The sequence below is a fragment of the Halichoerus grypus genome, chromosome 14 (assembly GCF_964656455.1).
Source record: "Halichoerus grypus chromosome 14, mHalGry1.hap1.1, whole genome shotgun sequence".
Lineage (NCBI taxonomy): Eukaryota > Metazoa > Chordata > Mammalia > Carnivora > Phocidae > Halichoerus > Halichoerus grypus.
Window position 1 is genome coordinate 1,063,713 of NC_135725.1, and position 21,516 is coordinate 1,085,228.

Sequence of the window (21,516 nt, forward strand, 5' to 3'; positions counted from 1 at the left end):
TTCTTGATTGGATCATTTGTTCTTTGGGTGTTAAGTTTAAGAAGTTCTTTATAGATTTTGGATACTAGCCCTTTATCTGATATGTTATTTGCAGATATCTTCTCCCATTCTGTTGGTTGTCTTTTAGTTTTATTGACTGTTTCTTTTCCTGTGCAAAAGCTTCTTATCGTGATGAAGTCCCAATAGTTCATTTTCGCCCTTGCTTCCCTTGCCTTTGGCGATGTTTCTAGGAAGAAGTTGCTGCGGCTGAGGTTGAGGAGGTTGCTGCCTGTGTTCTCCTTTAGGATTTTGATGGACTCCTGTCCCACATTTAGGTCTTTCAACCATTTGGAGTCTATTTTTGTGTGTGGTGTAAGGAAATGGTCCAGTTTCATTCTTCTGCATGTGGCTGTCCAATTTTCCCAACACCATTTGTTGAAGAGACTGTCTTTTTTCCATTGGACATTCTTTCCTGCTTTGTGGAAGATTAGTTGACCATAGAGTTGAAGATCCATGTCTGGGCTCTCTATTCTGTTCCATTGATCTATGTGTCTGTTTTTGTGCCAGTACCATACTGTCTTGATGATTACAGCTTTGTAATAGAGCTTGAAGTCCAGAATTGTGATGCCATCAGCTTTGCTTTTCTTTTTCAACATTCCTAGGGCTATTCGGGGTCTTTTCTGGTTCCATACAAATTTTAGGATTATTTGTTCCATTTCTTTGAAAAAAGTGGATGGTATTTTGATAGGGAGTGCATTGAATGTGTAGATTGCTCTAGGTAGCATTGACATCTTCACAATATTTGTTCTTCCAATCCGTGAGCATGGAACGTTTTTCCATTTCTTTGTGTCTTCCTCAATTTCTTTCATGAGTATTTTATAGTTTTCTGAGTACAGATTCTTTGCCTCTTTGGTTAGATTTATTCCAAGGTATCTTATGGTTTTGGGTGTAATTGTAAATGGGATCGACTCCTTAATTTCTCTTTCTTCTGTCTTGTTGTTGGTGTATAGGAATGCCACTGATTTCTGTGCATTGATTTTATATCCTGCCACTTTACTGAATTCCTGTATGAGTTCTAGCAGTTTTGGGGTGGAGTCTTTTGGGTTTTCCACATAAAGTATCATATCATCTGCAAAGAGTGAGAGTTTGACTTCTTCTTTGCCGATTTGGATGCCTTTTATTTCTTTTTGTTGTCTGATGGCTGTGGCTAGGACTTCTAATACTATGTTGAATAGCAGTGGTGATAGTGGACAACTCTGCTGTGTTCCTGACCTTAGGGGGAAAGCTCTCAGTTTCTCCCCATTGAGAATGATATTTGCTGTGGGTTTTTCATAGATGGCTTTTATGATATTGAGGTATGTACCCTCTATCCCTATACTCTGAAGAGTTTTGATCAAGAAAGGATGCTGTACTTTGTCAAATGCTTTTTCTGCATCTATTGAGAGGATCATTGGTTCTTGTTCTTTTATTAATGTATTGTATCACATTGATTTGCGGGTGTTGAACCAACCTTGCAGCCCAGGGATAAATCCCACTTGGTTGTGGTGAATAATCCTTTTAATGTACTGTTGGATCCTATTGGCTAGTATTTTGGTGAGAATTTTTGCATCCGTGTTCATCAGGGATATTGGTCTGTAATTCTCCTTTTTGATGGGGTCTTTGTCTGGTTTTGGGATCAAGGTAATGGTGGCCTCATAAAACGAGTTTGGAAGTTTTCCTTCCATTTCTATTTTTGGAACAGTTTCAGAAGAATAGGTATTAATTCTTGTTTAAATGGTAGAATTCCCCTGGGAAGCCATCTGGCCCTGGGCTTTTGTTGGGAGATTTTTGATTACTGCTTCAGTTTCTTTAGTGGTTATGAGTCTGTTCAGGTTTTCTATTTCTTTCTGGTTCAGTTTTGGTAGTTTATACATCTCTAGGAATGTATCCGTTTCTTCCAGATTATCTAATTTGCTGGCATATAGTTGCTCATAATATGTTCTTATAATTGTTTGTATTTCTTTGGTGTTGGTTGTGATCTCTCCTCTTTCATTCATGATTTTATTTGGGTCATTTCTCTTTTCTTTTTGATAAGTCTGGCCAGGGGTTTATCAATCTTGTTAATTCTTTCAAAGAACCAGCTCCTAGTCTCGATCTGTTCTACTGTTCTTTTGGTTTCTATTTCATTGATTTCTGCTCTGATCTTTATTATTTCTTTTCTCCTGCTGGGTTTAGGCTTTATTTGCTGTTCTTTTTCCAGCTCCTTTAGGTGTAGGGTTAGGTTGTGTATTTGAGACCTTTCTTGTTTCTTGAGAAAGCCTTGTATTGCTATATACTTTCCTCTTAGGACTGCCTTTGCTGCATCCCAAAGATTTTGAACAGTTGTGTTTTCATTTTCATTTGTTTCCATGAATTTTTTTAATTCTTCTTTAATTTCCTGGTTGACCCATTCCTTCTTTAGTAGATGCTCTTTAGCCTCCATGTATTTGAGTTGTTTCCAACTTTCCTCTTGTGATTGAGTTCTAGTTTCAAAGCATTGTGGTCTGAAAATACGCAGGGAATGATCCCAGTCTTTTGGTACTGGTTGAGACCTGATTTGTGACCTAGGATGTGATCTATTCTGGAGAATGTTCCATGGGCATTAGAGAAGAATGTGTATTCTGTTGCTTTGGGATGGAATGTTCTGAATATATCTGTGAAGTCCATTTGGTCCACTGTGTCATTTAAAGTCTCTATTTCCTTGTTGATCTTTTGCTTAGATGATCTGTCCATTTCAGTGAGGGGGGTGTTAAAGTCCCCCACTATTATTGTATTGTTGTCGATGTGTTTCTTTGCTTTTGTTATTAATTGGCTTATGTAATTGGCTGCTCCCATGTTAGGGGCATAGATATTTACAATTGTTTGATCTTCTTGTTGGATAGACCCTTTAAGTATGATATAGTGTTCTTCCTCATCTGTTATTATAGTCTTTGGTTTAAAATCTAATTTGTCTGATATAAGGATTGCCAGATTGTCATTGCCAATTGTTATGTGTTACATTCAGGATAACTATTGAAAGATAGGAATTTAGTGCCATTGTATTGCCTGTAAGGTGACTGTTACTGTATATTGTCTGTGTTCCTTTCTGGTCTATGTTGCTTTTAGGCTCTCTCTTTGCTTAGAGGACCCCTTTCAAGATTTCTTGTAGGGCTGGTTTCGTGTTTGCAAATTCCTTTAGTTTTTGTTTGTCCTGGAAGCTTTTTATCTCTCCTTCTATTTTCAGTAACAGCCTAGCTGGATATAGTATTCTTGGCTGCATATTTTTCTCATTTAGTGCTCTGAATATATCATGCCAGTCCTTTCTGGCCTGCCAGGTCTCTGTGGATAGGTCTGTTGCCAGTCTAATGTTTCTTCCATTGTAGGTTACAGATCTCTTCTCCCAAGCTGCTTTCAGGATTTTCTCTTTGTCTCTGAGAGTCGTAAGTTTTACTATTAGATGTTGGGGTGTTGACCTATTTTTATTGATTTTGAGGGGGGTTCTCTGTGCCTCCTGGATTTTGATGCCTGTTTCCTTCCCCAAATTAGGGAAGTTCTCTGCTATAATTTACCCCAATATAGCTTCTGCCCTTCTCTCTTTCTTCTTCTTCTTCTTTTTTTTTTTTTAAGATTTTATTTATTCATTTGAGACACAGAGATACGGTGAGAGAGAGAGAGAGAGAGCATGAGCAGGGAGGGAGGGAGAGGGAGAAGCAGGCTCCCTGCTGAGCCAGGAGCCTGATGTGGGGCTCAATCCCAGGACCCTGGGATCATGACCTAAGCCGAAGGCAGATGCTCAACCGTCTGAGCCACCCAGGCGTCCTTTCTTCTTCTTCTGGGATCTCAATTATTCTAATACTGTTTTGTCTTATGGTATCACTTCTCTCTTGAATTCTGCCCTCGTGTTCCAGTAGTTTTTTATCTCTCTTTTTCTCAGCTTCTTTATTTTCCATCATTTGGTCTTCTATATCACTAATTCTGTCTTCTGCCTCATTTATCCTAGCAGTTAGAGCCTCCATTTTTGATCGCACCTCATTAATAGCCTTTTTGATTTCGACTTGGTTAGATTTTAGTTCTTTTATTTCTCCAGAAAGGGTTTCTCTAATATCTTCCATGCTTTTTTCAAGCCTAGCTATTATCTTTAAAATCGTCACTCTGAACTCTAGTTCCGACATCTTACTAATGTCCTTATTGATTAGGTCCCTGGCAGATTAGGTCCCTTTTGTTCTTTTTGAGGTGATTTTTTTTCCATCTTGTCATTTTGTCCAGAGGAGAATAGATGAATGAGAGAACAAAATGCTAATAGGGTAACAACGACCCCAGAAAAATATACACTAAACAAATCAGAAGAGACCTGAAACCAGGGGAAAAGGGAAAGAAAGAAAAAAGAAAAAGAAAAAAAGAGAATATGATTGAATATGATCAGGTGGGTGCATAGATCAGTACCACACACTAGATTTTGGGAGTATTTTGGTCTATTAGAAGAAAGTGCCTCCCAAAATTTTAAAGAAAAACTTACATATGTACAAAAATAAGGGTAAATATGAAGGGATGGAGTATGACTGTAAAGATGAAAATTATAAAAGATTTTATAAAAGGAATTGGTAATATAAGAAGTTGGTTGAAAAAAGAAAGAAGAGGATTTAAAAAAAAAAAGGGAGAGAATGTGATCAGGCAGGAGACTAGAACAAAGCCATACACTAGAGATTTATGATATATTTTGGTCTGTTAGAAGAAACTGTATCCCAAAATTTTAAAGAAAGAACAACTTATATATGTATACCAAAAATAACTACTATGAAGGAATAGAATATGACTCTAAAAATGAAAAATAAAAACGATTTTTTAAAAAGGGATTGATAAGATGTTGGTTGAAAAGGGGAAAAAGATTAAAAAAAAAAATTAACTTTGAAAGACTAAAGAATCATGGGGAAAAAGCCAGGAATTCTATGTGCTGTATTCCCCTAGCGCTGGAGTTCTGCCGTTCTCATTGATCGGTAAACTTGGTCTTGGCTGGCTGTTCTTGTTGATCTTCTGGGGGAGGGGCCTGTTGCCATGGTTCCCAAATGTCTTTGCTGGAGGTGGAATTGCCCCGCCCTTTCCAGGTCCGGGGCTAAGTCACCTGCTCGGGTTTGCTCTTGGGAGCTTTTGTTCCCCCGCAAGCTTTCCATATAGCTTTGGAGGACGAGAGTGAAAATGGCGGCCTCCCAATCTCCGCCCCAGAGGAGCTGAGAACTCGGGGCCCCACTCCTCAGTGAGCCCCGAGAGAAAAGCAGTCAGTCACTCCCGTCTCCCCGGTCTCCGGCTGCACTCCGTGCTCACCCGGCCTGTGACCGAGCGTTTCTATCTCTGGCACCTGACCCCGTGTGGAGTCTCCAAACCCAGCAGATCCCTGCGGTGCACTCCCGCACCTCTCCCCCCAGGGGAGGAAGGTGAGTCTCCCCGGATCTGCCGCTTGTCGGGTCCCTGCTGGAGGAGCAGTGGCCCGACTGTGCTGCGGATCACGGTTTATGGCAACCCCGAGCTGAGAGCCCACTCCTCGGCTCCATCTCTGCAGCTGGCTTCCGCGCTCCAATACCTGGGAGCCCTGCCGCCCTCAGGCACCCCCGGTCTTTCTGTGACCCCGAGGGTCCTGAGACCACACTGTCCCACGAGGGTTCCACCCCCCGCTTAGCCACTGGAGTGACGTCCCTCAGCGGAGCCGACTTTTAAAAGTTCCGATTTTGTGCTCCGCGGCTCTATTACTTGCCAGGCCCCCTCCCCCGCCATCTATCCTACCAAATATCGCCTCGGATTCACTTCTCCGCACGTCCTACCTTCCAGAAAGTGGTCACTTTTCTGTTCAGAGAGTTGCTGCTATTCTTTTCTTCGATCTCCTGTTGAGTTCGTAGGTGTTCAGAATGGTTGGATCCCTACCTAGCTGAATTCCTGGGACCAGACGAAATTTAGATCTCCTACTCCTCCGCCATCTTGCTCTCAAGTTATTTTCTAATTTCCCTTGTGATTATTTCCTTGACCCTTCAGTTGTTTGAGTACATGTTTAGTGTCTGTATATGTAACAGTTTTCTAGCACTTTTGTTGTTACTGATTTCTAATTTCATTTATTGTGTTAGAAAAGATACTTTTAGTATTTCAGTCTTTTTAGATTTGTATTATATTTATATTATTTGTTTTATTTATTGAGACTTGTTTTGTTGCCGAATATATGGCCTATTCTGGGGAGGTTCCATATGCACTTGAAAAGAAAGTGCATTCTGTTCTTGTTAAGTAGAATTTTATTAGGGCTAATTGGCTTATGGTACTTTTCAGGTTCTCTCTTTCCTTATTGATCAGTCTCATTGTTCTAACCTTTACTGAAATTAAAGTCTACAATGGTTAGTGTAGAACTGTTTCTCCTTTCAAGGTTCTATATTTGCATCATATAATTTGGGGCTTTATTTTTAGGTGCATATATAATTGTTATACCTTGATGTATCAATTTTTATCAATATATGGTATTCTTCGTCTCTTATAACCTTTTTTTACTTAAAATCAGTTTTGTCTGGTAATAAAATAGCCACCCCAGCTCTCTTTTTCCATCTTTTTACTTGCAACTTCTTTGTGCCTTCGTGTATCTAAAGTAAGTCTCTGGTAGCAGCATATAGATTGACCATTCTTCTTTAACCATTCTGCTAATCTCTGCTTATTAATTGGAAGTTTAATACATTTACATTTAAAGTAGGGATAAGGAAGGAATTCTGACTTTTAACTATTTGTTTTTGGTCTTACAGGTTTTCATTTCTCAATTCCTCCAGTTATTGCCTTTAAAAAATTTAGTTGTTCTTTTGTATTGTATAATTTGTAATCCCTTCTTTACTTGGTTCTTTATTTTAGTTATTTTCTAATTGATTCCCTTAGGGATTACAGTTAACATCTTAAACTTAAAATGACCTAGTTTGAATACCAACTTTGTTTCAATAGTATATAAACACTTTGATCTTATACATCTCCATCTCTCTCCCCCTTTGTATTTTTCCCCACTATTTATACACTGTGTGCCCATTAACATTTATGATTATTACATAATGCATTTGCCCTTTAAATCATATAGGGAAAAAAGGAATTAAAACCAAAAGTACAGGATATTTATCTACATAGTTACCTTCTTTATTTCTTCATGTGGCTTTTATCCTTCCACTTCAGTACGATTCCCTTTACCATTTCTGGTAAGGCAGACCTTTTAGTAACAACTTGTCTTAGATTTGGTTTATCTTAGTTTCTCCTTTTTTTTTTTTTTTTTAAGATTTTATTTATTTGACAGAAAGAGACACAACGAGAGAGGGAACACAAGCAGGGGGAATGGGAGAGGGAGAAGCAGCCGATGGAGGGCTCAATCCCAGGACCCTGGGACCATGACCCAAGCCAAAGGCAGATGCTTAATGACTGAGCCACCCAGGCGCCCCTCTCCTTCATTCTTGAAGAATCATTCTCTTGGATATAGAATTATTACTTGATTTCTTTCTGCAGTTCAAGTATTTTTTTCTGTTCTCACTCCCTCTCTTCTCCTGAGACTCTCATAATGTATATATTGGCCTGCTTAACAGTATCCCACAGATCTCTCAGGCTCTGTATAGGTTTTTTCATTTTTTTTCTTTCTGCTCCTCAGACTGGATAATTTCAGTTGTATGGTCTCAAGTTTGCTGATTATTTATCTGCTGCTCAAATCTGCTGTTGAGTCCCTCTAGCAGATTTTCAAATTTGTTATATTTTTCAGTTCTGATATTTCTATTTAGTTCCTTTTATAATTTGTCTTTTTATTGATACTCTTATGATGTTCACGTAGTTGTCCTGGTTTCAATCTGTACATGGTTTCCTCTAGCTCTTTGAGCATATTTAAAACAGCTGATTTAAAGTCTTTAGTCCTGGGGTGCCTGGATGGCTCAGTTAGGTGGCTGACTATTGGTTTCGGCTCAGGTCATGATTTTGGGGTCCTGGCATCGAGCCCTGAGTCAGGCTCCACACTCAGCAGAGAGTCTGCTTGAGGATTCTCTTTCCTTCTCCCTCTGTCCTTCCCGCCACCTCCCCCCACCCCCGCCCCGACTCATGTGCTCTTGCTCTTGCTCTAAAAATAAATAAATAAATCTTAAAGTCTTTAGTCCAATGTCTAGCTTTCCTCAGGAACAGTTTCTGCTAACTTTTCCCTTTTAATGGGTGGTACTTTTCTGTTTTTTCTGTATGATTTGTGATTTCTTGTTGAAAAACAGGCATTTGCATATTATAATTAATAACTCTAGAAATCAGATTCTCCTCTTTCCCAATATTTGCTGGTTTTGATGAAGGCTTAGCTTATAGTAATTGAGATTTCTGTGAATATCAGGAGCTTAAAAAACACCTCTCCCTGTCTTTACAGGTTGACTCAGGGCTACGGGACTCCTTCAACACTTAGCCAGGCCATTTACAATTTGCCTAAGCCTTCACTTCTTGCTTGCAGTCTGAGGAGTGGTGAAAGCTTAGGTTTTTTTTCTGACAATGTATCCTGAATAGAGCATGCGCGTGGCTTTCTAAATTCTCAAGCACACACACACTTTTCAATGCCCTCATTTCCCAAAGAAACTCTCTCCCATGCTTTTCTACTATGGCTTTTAGGCAATATATGTATATCTTGATTGTAATCCTTTGGCCCCAAACAACTGTGGATTTTTAAATTGCCTTACGATGTTTTTGAGGAATGCCTGCCACTTTTCTGCCCGTAGAGTTCCAAATATGTACAGACAGATCTGTGTACCTTGTGTCAGTCCTTCAGGTGGCACGTGCACAGCTTAGAATGAACATACACAATACTTTGTAAGGGGCGCCTGGGTGGTGTAGTCAGTTGGGTGCCTGACTCTTGGTTTTGGCTCGGGTCAGGACCGTAGGGTTGTGAGATTGAGCCCTGCCTCAGGCTCCACACTCAGCAGAGTCTCCTTGGGATTCTCTCTCCCTCTCTCTCTGCCCCTCCCACTCATGCTCTCTCTCTCTCTCAAAAGAAGAAAAGAAATCTTTTAAAAATACTTGTTTCTTTAAAAATAATAATTTGTAGTAAGATCTCTGCTCCCTCTAGAACCAAGGACTAGGTTCCCACACTGGGAACATAGGCTGCCCTCTTCAAGACAGCTGTGAAACTAGGGATGGGCAGGGCCTGGGGCCTGTAAAAACACCACAGTGCTTTTCTTCTTAAAAGTTTGCTGATGGGCGCCTGGGTGGCTCAGTTGGTTAAGGTCTGCCTTTGGCTCAGGTCATGATCCCGGGGTCCTGGGATCGAGCCCTGTGTCGGGCTCCCTGCTCCGCGGGAAGCCTGCTTCTCCCTCTCCCTTTGCCTCTCCCCTGCTCATGCTCTCTCTCTCGCTCAAATAATAATAATAATAATAATAAAAAACTTTAATAAAAAATTTGCCTTTTTCTTATAAACCTTTAACTGCTTTCTGGAGTTCTGAAAAAGTTAGTTTTGATAGTTTCTGGTTCTTTTCAATGCTTCTGTGGAAGTTTGGAAGTTTAAAGCTGCCTACTCCATTTTGCTTATCTCATTTGTACTGAGATATTGTGTCTGTGAATATTGTATCTGTTACTGAAAGAGGAATTTTTATAATTCCCCACTATGGTTGTGGGCTTGTGTATTTCCTACTGTAGTTCTGATTTTTCCTTTATATATTTTGAGGCCATGTTATCAGTTGTATTCAAATTCAGATATAGGTCTTCCTTGTGAGTTGAACTTTAAGTATCTCTTATGATTTTTGCCTTTAAATCTAGTTTGTCTGAAATTGCTGTAGCTACACTAGCTTCTGTTGGGTTATTATTTACATGGGATGGTTTCCTATCCTTTACTTTCAGTATTTCTACATCTTTGTTTTAGATGTATCTCTTGTAAACAGCATATAATTTGGGTTGTTTTATTTGATTCTGTTTTTAAATTTTGTCCATTCACATTTAATGTAATTGCATATACAGACCCTTGATCAGTATAGGACTTAGGGATGATGACACCCTGCCCAGTCAAAAATCCACATATAACTTTTGACTCCCCCAAATCTTAGCTACTGATAGCCTTACCAATAACAGTTGATGAACACATATTTTCTATGTTGTATTATATACTGTACTCTTCCAGTAAACTAAGCTAGAGAAAACGAAATATTAAAAAAATAAAATACAGTAGTGCACTGTAAAAAATCCACTTATAAGTAGACCTGCACAGTTCAAACCCATGTTGCTCAGGGCCCAAGTGTATATTTTAGCTTAAATCCATTATCTTACCATATATTTTGTATTTGTCCTATCTGTTCCATGTTCCTTTTTCTCTCCTGTGTTCTTTGAATTTGTTAGATATATTTTCTTATTCTTTCCTTCCTCCCACTATTAGCTTGGAAATTTTACTTTCTCTTACTGTTCATTTAATGATTATTCTAAATACTATAGCATACATCTTTACATTATCACAGTGTAATTTTCTTTTACCAATTTCCCAGGCACTGGAAAGACCATAAAACACTTTCATTGCTTTTACTCCCCTCCTAACATTTATTGTTTTCAATTCTATGTCGACTTTCAGTCTCACAATATTTTTCTTATACATTTAATATTCATCTGTACCTGCATATTTATTAATTGTGCTTTTTCATTTCTTCTTGCCTCTAATCTTCCCTCTAGGAGCTTTTTTCTTCAGAATGTCCTTCAACATATGTGTACCAGTAACTTATTTCTCAGTTTTTGTCTAAAAAGTGACTTTTAAAAAAGATTAATTTATGTGAGAGAGCAAGCACCCGTACACGAGTGGGGGGAGGGGCAGAGGGAGAGGGACAGAATCTCAAGCAGACTCCCTGCTGAACACAGAGCCTGACATGAGGCTCAGTCTCACAACCCTGAGATTGTGACCTGAGCCAAAACCAAGAGTTGGACGCTCAACCAACTGTTCACCCAGGCACCCCATAAAAATGTGTTTATTTCATTGTCACTATTTTCTTTTTTTTTTGGACAGCGAGAGAAGAAACACAAGCAGGGGGAGTGGGAGAGGTAGAAGCAGGCTCCCTGCTGAGCAGGGAGCCCAATGCAGGGCTTGATCCCAGGACCCTGGGACCATGACCTGAGCCAAAGACAGACACTTAACGACTGAGCCACCCAGGAACCCCTCATTATCACTCTTGAAGGATACTTTTTTTTTTTTTTAAAGATTTTATTTATTTATTTGACAGAGAGAGACACAGCAAGAGAGGGAACACAAGCAGGGGGAGTGGGAGAGGGAGAAGCAGGCTCCCACTGAGGGGGCAGCCCGATGCAGGGCTCGATCCCAGGACCCTGGGATCATGACCTGAGCCGAAGGCAGACGCTTAATGACTGAGCCACCCAGGCGCCCCTTGAAGGATAATTTTAATGGATATAGAATTCTAGGTTAGCAACAGTTTTCTTTAAGCACTGTGACATTGTCATTCTCTTGTTTTTTGGGCCCCCCTTGTTTTTCTTTTAAGTGACCTGCCAGTGTGTTATTACTTTGAATTCTTTTTCTTCTGGCTTCTATTAGTTTCGTTTTCAGAAGATGTATTATGAGATGCCTAAAAATATACATTTTTTTCTACTTAGAATTCATAGAGCTCCTTGACTCTACAGTTTCATTTCTTGGTCAAATTTGGATGTTTTTCTGCCATTTCTTCCCATACTGCTGACCTACTCTCCTCCCCCTATTTTCCTCCTGAGACTCCAGTCCATATATAAGGTCTTCTACTCTATCCTTGGTCTCTTACATGTTTTCTCATCTTTTCTCTCTTGATACTTTATTCTGGATTATTTCCTTCAGATCTTTTAGTTCACTAAATTAGTCTGTGTCTGTACTGCTATTAACCCTGTCAATTGAGATTTAAATGTCAGTTATTGTTTTTCTTTTGTTTGTTTGTTTGTTTTTTTTAGATATTTGAGAGAGAGAGGTGGGGAAGGGGCAGGAGAGGGAGAAAGAGAATCTCAAGCAGACTCCCTGCTGAGCATGGAGCCCGACAGGGGGCTTGAGCTCACAACCCTGAGATCACGACCTGAGCTGAAATCAAGTCTGCTGCTTAACAAACTGAGCCACCCAGGTGCCCCCAGTTATTGTACTTTTAAGTTGAAAATTTTATATTTGTTTTCCACACCCCAGCCACATCTGCTTTCTGTACTTCAAGTATTTCTTTCTTTTTCTTTTTCTTCTCTGACTGCTCTGGCTAGTACTATGTTGAATAAAAGTGGTGAGAGTGGACATCCTTGTCTTGTTCCTGATCTCAGGGAAGAGCTTTCAGTTTTTCCCCATTGAACACGATGTTTGCTGTGGATTTTTCATATATGGCCTTTATCATCTCCAGGTATGTTAGCTCTAAACCCACGTTGTCAAGAGTTTTTTCATGAATGGGTGTTGAATTTTGTCAAATGCCTTTTCTGTATCTTTTGAAATGATCATATGGTTTTTATGCGTTCTCTTGTTGTGATGTATCACGTGATTTCCAAATACTGAACCACCCCTGCAACCCCAGGAATAAATCCCATCTGATTGTGGTGAATACTTTTTTTAATGTATTCTTGGATTCGGTGTGCTGAGGATCTTTGCATCTATGCTAATAAGAGATATTGTCCTGTAGTTCTCTTTCTTTGTGGTGTCCTTACCTGGTTTTGGTATCAGGGTAATGCTGGCTTCATAGAATGACTTTGGAAGTTTCCCTTCGTCTTTTATTATTATTATTATTATTATTATTATTATTATTATTATTATTTTGAATAGTTTGAGAAGAATCGGTATTAACTCTTCTTTAAATGTTTGGTAAAATTCACCTGTGAAGCCATCTGGTCCTGAACTTTCGTTTGTTGGGAGTGTTTTGATTATTGATGTGATTTCATTGCTGGTGATCAGTCTGTTCAGATTTTCTGTTTTTTCCTGATTCGGTTTTGGGAGGTTAATTTATTTTTCTAGGAATTTATCCATCTCTTCTAGGTTGTCCAGTTTGTTGGCATGTAATTTTGCATAATACTCTCTTCTCTGATCCTTTGTATTTCCGCGGTGTTGGTTGTTACTGCTCCTCTCTCTCAGTTCTGACTCTGAGTCCTCCTTCTCTCTGTCTCTCGATGAGTCCGGTGAAAGGTTTATCGATTTGTTGATCTTTTCAAGGAACAAGCTCCTGGTTTTAATGATCTGTTCTATTGTTTTTTTAGTTTTCATTTCATTTATTTCTGCTCGAATCTTTATTATTTCCTTCCTTCTAGTGGTTTGGAGTTTTGTTTATTCTTCTTTTTCTAGCTCCTTTAGGTGGAAGGTTAGGTTATTTGAGATTTTCCTTGCTTCCTGCAGTAGGCCTGTAGTGCTCTAAACTTCCCTCTTCCAACAGCTTTTGCTGCATCCCAGTGACCTGGACCATTGTGTTTTCATTTTCATTGGTCTCCATGTACTTTTTTATTTCCTCTTTGATTTCTTGGTTGACCCATTCATTCATTGTTTAGTAGCATGTTATTTAGTCTCTGCATATTTGTGTTCTTTCCAGATTTTTTACTTCTGGCTGATTTCTACTTTCATACTGTTGTAGTCAAAAAAGATTCATGGCATGACTTCAGTCTTCTTTAATTGTTGAGACTTGTCTTGTGGCCTAATATATGGTCTATTCTGGAGGGTGCTCTGCGTGCACTTGAAAAGAATGTGGATGCTGCTGTTTGGGGGTGGATTGTTCTGAATATATCTGTTGGATCCATCTGGTCCAGTCTGTCATTCAGAGCCACTGATTCCTTGTTGATTTTCTGTGTGGATGATCTTTCCATTGATGTTAGTAGGGTGCTGAAGTCCAGCCAGACCAGATGTCTGCTCCGGGTCCAGGGCTGGGGCTGTAGCTGGACTGCTGTGTGTGGTTATTGTCCCCTCTCCCTGGGCAGGAGTCACTCTGGAGTGATGTCGGCCCCTGTCAGCGCTGCTTGCACACTGCCCGGCTTGTGGTGCTGCTTTGGATGGGTTCTGGCCAGGTGTGTACTGGAGGGGCAGGTCTATAGGAGAACTCAGGGGCGGAGCATGCAGTGTTAGCAAGTTTTGTGCAGGTCAGCTACAGGAGGGGATCAGAGGTGCTCAAAACTCATGCAGAAGCTGGCCAGGTGGGAGGTGGGCATCTGCAGCAGAGTGCAGGCTGGGGCATGCTGTTGGCAGGATAGGGGGAGAGTGTTCCTGCTGCCCTGGTTCCCAGAGGTGTCCATGTATCTAGGGAGGGAAATAGCACCCACGAGGTCTTTTGTTCTTGGAAAAGTCTTCCAAACGTCCCTGCTCCTCCAGCACTTGCTCTGAGATTAGTAAGTCAGTGTTCTTGTAGAACCCAGCATTTTTCAGACCATTGCTTCTATGCTATCTCAGCCTGGCCATTTGTTGTGCTGCCTCGTTAAGGCCAAGAATCCGTTTCCTCTCACCCTCCAGGCTCTCCCAGAACTGGGCTGGCTGATTTTTGAAGTTTCAGGTGTTATGCCCTGCTGGTTATAAGACCTGGTATAATTCTGCCCCCCTCATTTTCACGCCAGTTCTCTGTGCCTGAGGCGTCCCTCCCTCCTGCAGACAGACCTGAGTCTGTTTGGATCCCAACTGCGTCTCCACCCTTCCTGCTTTGATATGCTCTCTTCTCTGCATTTTGCTGTGGAGAGTCTGCTCAGCCAGTCTTCAGGTCACTTCCTGGGTTATTTACCCTGAGGTGGGTGTTATCTAGGTGGGTCCTGGGATGAGGGCAGCTTTGGATCCTCCTACTCCACCATCTTCCCCAGAAGTCTGCTGTATCCTTTTTTATAAGTTCCCAGCTTTCTGCCAAAATTCTCAATCTTGTGGGGGTTTTTTTGTTTTTTTAAAGATTTTATTTGTTTATTTGATGGAAGAGAGACACAGCGAGAGAGGGAACACAAGCAGGGGGAGTGGGAGAGGGAGAAGCAGGCTTCCCGCGGAGCAGGGAGCCCGATGTGGGACTCGATCCCAGGACCCTGGGACCATGACCTGAGCCGAAGGCAGACGCTCACCGACTGAGCCACCCAGGCGCCCCTTGTCTTTCCTTCATATAGTATTTTACAGTTTGTTTCACCTAGTGTTCCTTTATATTGCCTTGTCCTTTACCTTTTTAAGTTGTATGGGATGTTTCACTTGAAAATTTACCTGTAAAACGGAGGCCTAGAAATTGGTCTTATATCGTTTTCATTGGTCTTTGAGCACCTTTTCACATTCTTACTGGCCATCTTTTATAAAGAGACTGGTCAGGGTCCTTTACCTTTTAAAAGTTGAATTATCTCTTGATTATTGATTTGTGGGAATTCATTATGTATTCTTTCACATATTTACACATCATGGATACATTCTATCAGTCTGTGGCTTGTCTTTCATTTTTTTAATGGTGAATGTGAAATGGCAGATGTTTTAATATTGTTGAGGTCCAGTTTGTCCCATCATTTAATTTTTTTGTTCTATATTAGGGATCTTTGCCTCTTTCAAATCCAGATATTCTATTACGTTCCTGTGGGTTTTTTTTCTAGAAGTTTCATTGTTTTAGCTGCTGCATTGAGGCCTGCAGGCCACCTCAGATTCCCTGTAGGGTTTGATGTAGGGGTCAACTTCTTTCCCCCCTGTGTGCAGATCTGGTTGTTACAGCACCTTCCTTTCCACACTGAATCGCGCAGACATTGGTCAAGTCCACTTCTGAACTCACGTTTTTGTCACACTGAGCTATTTTTCATCCTTATGACAGTACTACACACCCTTGAGTACTGCAGCTTTATCATATACGTAGTGTCTAGGAGTGCACAACCTCCAACGTCAATCTTCAAGAATTTGATTTTTCAAGGCACCTGGGTGGATCAGTCAGTTAAGCGTCTGCCTTCGGCTCAGGTCATGATCCCAGGGTCCTGGGATGGAGCCCCGCATCGGGCTCCCTGCTCAGTGGGGAGTCTGCTTCTCCCTCTGCCTCTGTGGCTCCCCATGCTTGTGCTCTCTCTCGTGCTGTCAAATAAATAAAATCTTTAAAAAATTTGATCCTTAGTATTTCCATATACATTTTAGAAGCCTCTTTTTTTAAAAAAAAGATTTTATTTATTTGACAGAGAGAGAGACAGCAAGAGCAGGAACACAAGCAGGGGGAGTGGGAGAGGGAGAAGCAGGCTTCCCACAGAGCAGGGACCCCAATGCGGGACTCGATCCCAGGACTGTGGGATCATGACCTGAGCCGAAGGCAGACGCTTAATGACTGAGCCACGCAGGCGCCCCTAGAAGCCTCTTTCTACAAAATTTGATTGGGATCATATTGAGTCTGTTGTTCAACTGCGTGAAATCTGACATATTAGCAATACTAAGTGTTCCTGTGAACATGGCATCTGTTTCACTGTGTCTTTTTAATTTTCTCTCAGCAAACTTTTGTGGGTGTTACACATCTTTTATTAAATGTATCCCTAGGTAAGTGATGTTTTGGAGTATGGATGTAAATTGTATTGTTCTTAAATTTCATTTTCCAGTTGTACATTGCTAGTATATAAACTCTATATCTTGTATCCTGACATCTTGCTACATTTGCTTGTTCTAGAAATCAGTTTTTATAGTCTTGGGTTTTCTCCAAGCACAATCTTGTCCCCTTCAAGTGAGAATGGCTTTTCTTTTTCTTTTCTAGTCTATGGCTCTATTCTTTTTCTTGCCTTGGCTGGGACTTCCCACACAGTGGGGGCTAGGAGCAGGGCGAGCTCTGGGGGGAAGTGCATTTGGCATTCCATAGCAGCGTAGGTTTGGCTGCAGGTTCCATAGAGGCCCTCCCAGATGGAGGAAGCATCCTCCAGCCTTGGCTGCTGTCCTCTCTGTGAAGGAGCGTGGAACTTCTCAGCTGCTCTCCCTGCATTGTGGAGAGCATCACACGGGGTTGTTCCTTGCGGTGTAATTGGGGAAAGGGGCAGTGATATCCACGGGGAGCGCGGCCTTGCGTTTCTGGGGCTGCCTCCATTTGGCTGTGCTCTTTCTACAGTTGCTTTATTAGATCTGCCTGCACTTCAGGCGTTGAAGGCTATTGGTCTGTAATCTCCGTGGCCTCAGTTTTCTGTATCATGGTCATGTCGGTCTCCCCAGCCATCTCCACTCACTTTCCCATTCTTGTGCTGCTTCTCCCTTTTGGGGGTGGAGAGTGGAGGGCCTGCCCTGCCATGGGCTTCTGGGCTCTGGTCCTTCCATGGAAGCCCTGAGGTGGGGTGTGCAGTCCCTCACTGTGCCCACAGGGGTCAGGCCCCACGGGGTCCGCTTTGGCCCATAGACAGCTGGGCCATGGGGTGGCCAGGCTGCAGCTTTGGGGAGACAGGGAGGGCACTGGCTGCTTCTTGGCCCCGTGCTGTCACTCTGGTATCAGCCATTAGAAGGCATCCCGTGGCGAGTCCTGAGACTCCTCCCTGCTGAGGACAGAGCATCTGTGGGGATCCCTGGGGAGGCCTGCTGTTGGCAGCCACACGTGCCTTCCTCCTCTTGTCTCGTAGATGAACGCCCCTCGAGCAGCAGTGGGGACACCATGTCTGACCCCAGCGCCCAGCCCTCTAGCCACCGCGGCCGTTCCTGGAACCACCCCAGCCCTGCCCACGCCAGGTACTGCCCTTTCCGGCCTCCCAGCCCCACCCTGTGCCCGGCCTCTGGGCCAGTACGGAATCCTGTTCCCACCTCCAGGGTCCTGGGTGCCGTGGGCAGCGCAGGTGGGCAGCCAGCCCCCCGGCCCCGGGCTGGGCTCGGGTACAGCAGGCACGTTCTCGCGGCCACCTGTGGTCAGCGCGCCTGGCCCCAGACTGCGAATCACGTAGCTCTCTCTTAGCACGTGGCGGCTGGAGCGTGTGGAGCTGACCAGTCGGGAGGAGCCGGCTGGGGCTTGGCCTGAGTCCTGCCCGCCTGCCCGTGGGTGCCTGGCGAGGGGGCCGGTGTGTGGGCAGCAATGCTTGCTTCCTTTACTGTGCAGACCCTGCTCCCTCTTAGGTTTCCACGGTCTACACGTGCCTCCTTTGCACCCTGTACTTGAATCGATGGTTAGAACATTGTAATCACCCTGCAGAAGTCCAGTGCCTTGAATTCCAGCTTTTCTGTTCCCTGATGGAAAGAGATGTTAAAAAAAAAAAAAAATCACTTGTTGAAAAAACTGTATTTCATTTTGATAACTGGCTTGTGCATTGATATCTGGCCCATTTTACGTTGCAGAGATACGAATGGTTTATAAATCTGAAGCTAAAGCCTGACTTTAGATTTCTGTTGTACGGGAGGTCTCTCTGGGCTCCTCCAGTCCCTGATAGCAGACAGACGGACACCCCCCGCCCCCAGCGGCAGTGCTCTGGGCGCTGCCAGGAAGCCACCCAGGGATGTGTGCTTCCTGGGACAGCGTGTTGCTGGCAGCAGGTCTCTCAGTAAGGAACATGAGCAGCTGTGTTTGGCTGTGCAGAACCTGCTGGAAAGTGCTAGATGAGCAGACACACCCTCTTGACCCAAAGCTTGTGGGGCACAGGCAGGCCACCCACCCTGCAGAGACCGCATGGCGCCCTCAGCTCTGGGCTTCTGCTGATCCTCCTGCCAGCTATGCTCCCTTTCCCATCATTTCTACGGAGGCCTGTGTGCATGCAGGTTGCCCCGCCTGGGCTGGGAGAACCCCCCTCCTGGAGATTTTGGTGGGACTCCTCCCACATGGGAGCTGCAGTCCCTGCTCCTCGTGGCCAAGATGTTTCCCGCGTCCCCTCAGAAGGCCGCTGCCTTCGGCTGCCTAGCTGTGAACTGTATAGTTCTGCTGTACTGTGGGACCCCACGAGGACGGGCTAAATGATCTTAAGTGTGTCATTCCATCAATTCAGTTAGAATTGAGTTTTCTGGGTGATTAGGCAGTCTTCTGCCAGGGCACGATGATGTAATAAGAGATTTCTGTTCTCTGTAACGTGCCCTTGGTCCCTTGGTGGAGAATCCCATGCACCTGGTTCCTGAGGGTCGTGGGAGCCACCTTCTCCTGCTCTCCCCACCTCCCCGCTGCACCAGAGGTGAGATCTGGGATTCTGGCCTCGTACATGTGTGGTCAGTGGCACGGAATCCCCAAGAGATTGTATATATGAAGGAGAAAAATAAACATTTTTGCTTGAAAACAGTGTGGAACAACATCTTTTCCTTACTCTCTGCCCACGTAAAAGCTGAAGCAGCCAGGCTCCCAGGCTGTCCTGGGCGCAGCCTCACACTCAGCTCCTCACCTACTGTGGACACCGTGCCCAGGAGGCCAGGGTGGCTGTGAAGAGCCTATGGATTGAATGGTGGGTGCTGTGTCCCCAGCAGGAGCCACAGGTGGATGCTGAGCTGGCTCGGGATGAAAGTGGGGTGTTAGGTGGGACCCCGCATTTTCTGCACATGGTGCTCGCCAGCTGTGGCCTGGGACCTGAGGACCCAGCTCTGCTGCCCCTGGGCCTGTCTGCTCGGCTTCCTGCCACTCTGGACTTGAACTGCATTTAGACATACAGTGGGCTCTACCCCGTGGAGGGTGTGACTCTCACGGGCAACTACAAGGTGCCTCTGACCCCTGTCCACGTTGGCTGACTTGCACAAAGCCAGGCTAGCAGACCTGGGGAGAGGTGAGCTCCTTTGTATCTTCTCCCGGATCCGCATTGGGCTTGCAGAGGACATGAAGGTTGGAGCAGCTGCAAGTCTGGGGAGGGCCCTACGGCACTTGCCGCCTGTCTGCCGCCGACCCAGCCTCGATGGGGTCGCGCTCAGCGGTCTGTGCTCCCGCCCACCCCCTGTACACACTCACGCTGGGGTTGGTGGTGCCTCCTGGCCCAGCCAGCTGAGAGGCAGTCAGGCTTTATGCCCATGCGCTTGGAAGGAGGGGACCCCCTTTTGAGAACCAGTGCAGACCCCAGGGCCCCATCTGGTGCCTCATCTAAGCGCTGGCCCTGGGCAGAGCTGAGCCGTCTCAGGGCAGCTGCTGCAAACGTGCAGGTGCCGGGGGGCCCTGCCTGGTCCTGGGCGGTGGCCCTGTGCAGAAGCTGGCCCGATGGCAGAGGCTGCCTGGGGTCTGCCCGCACAGTGTGGGGGCCACGCGCCACCGGCTCCCCACGGCATAGGGCTGTGCTGGCAGCGCTGTCCCACCTTCCAGGGCCTTGTGTGACCGAGCTGGGCCTGTAATGAGCTGTGGCGGTTTTGTTTTCTAGATTCTGAGAGTGAGAAGCCCGACTGAGCCCAGGCAGGCCAGCCCGACCCCGACGCCAGGCCCCGTGTCGTCACACGTGGAGAAGGCGAGTCCACGCCTCGTGTCCAGTTCACGCTGTTTTGTAACCACTTTCTAAGCATTTTTTATTCACAACTGGAAACACAAACGTAATGCAAGAATAAAGAATATTTTGGGGGAAAAGGGACTTTGGTTTTTCAAGCTCTGTCCTGTCTGGTGGCCTGAGACAGTAGGAAGCGAGTGAGGGGTGCTGGAGCATGTCCTGGGACCATGCAGCAGGACAACGTCTGGGGGCACCCTTGGCCGAGGGTTTCCCGGTGTGGTGGGGAGCTTGCGCGATTACATGGCACTTTACAGTGCACCTGTTAGCCCAGGGTCCTCAGGTTGGGACGGCAGCCGGCACAGGCCGGACAGGTGACGCTCAGAAGCAGCCAAGGCCGAGGATCGGTTTCAGGCACCCTCCCCATCACACCGGGGCAGCCCTGGTCTCTGGGGGCACCAGCCCCGGGGAGGCCAAGCAGCGGCGCCCATCTGAGGTGAGAGCCCTCCGCCTGTCCACATTTGGGCCTTGGCGCACACAGCTCCATTCATTTTGCTGACGTGGGGGCTCCCCTGCTCTGTGTCTCTGAAGCTTGACACCCACACTCCGGGCACAGGGCAGCCACCACAGCCTAAGACCTGCGGCTACGGTGGATGGCAGGGCCGGGCTCCTGGCCCCGGCAGGGCTGTACCCTCAAAAGAAAGATGGGAAGCCTGCAGGCAGCCTCACAGAGACCTGCGGTAGAAGCACTGCCGTGTGGCTTGGCCCCGGGGCTGGGGCTCAGCCTGGAGCGCAGCTCAGGGGTCCCGCTCATCAGGATGAGAAGTTAGAGCTTTGTCGTCATTGATCTTGGACGGCAGCTCAGCGCTCCCTGCAGTGGTGAACGGAGGGCAGGGCCCGCAGCACCTGGGACATGCCACCGCCGGAGCCCTGGACGCCGCAGAGCACATGCAGTTGTCACAGGTGATCTACGTTCAGCGTGCCAAAATGCCAGCCTGAGACGCAACTCCTGTCCAACTAGTTGATAAAAGCAGAGCAGCTCGGGCATTGCAGGGCACGTGCACATGTGGTCTGGGGACATTCGTGAGGACTGTCCACCCCGACGCTCTCCAGTTCTGCGTGCCACTGCTCACATCGGGCTCACCCTGCCCTCGGGTGTGTCTGGGCCTCAGTCCCTGCTCTGTGATGGAACAGAGCAGGCAAGCGCGCAGCCAGACGGAACGACATCCTGTATTTTCCTCGTGTTCTCTTTGTCCCCGTCTGTGGCTGTTCCCAGTTTTCTCCTGGCAGCACTAATGCACAGCTTACCTTTTCATCCTTTTAAGCAAGTAA

The 21,516-nt window shown here is 44.9% G+C and overlaps 1 protein-coding gene across 19 annotated transcripts in view; it reads left to right on the forward strand.

The window, feature by feature from the left end:
* Positions 1-20,331, forward strand: part of WNK2 (WNK lysine deficient protein kinase 2) — a 130,865-nt gene extending 110,534 nt beyond the window's left edge. For 11 of the 19 annotated variants that reach the window (XM_078061945.1, XM_078061948.1, XM_078061955.1 and 8 more), the window contains one exon: positions 17,446-19,071. In XM_078061945.1, the coding sequence (XP_077918071.1) occupies positions 17,446-17,771 (326 nt within the window). In that variant the 3' untranslated portion in view covers positions 17,772-19,071. Of the gene's footprint in view, positions 1-17,445; positions 19,072-20,127 lie in introns of those variants that run through there. The other 8 variants (XM_078061951.1, XM_078061961.1, XM_078061956.1 and 5 more) reach the window with 4 other exon arrangements.
* The last annotated feature ends 1,185 nt before the right edge of the window (positions 20,332-21,516 follow it).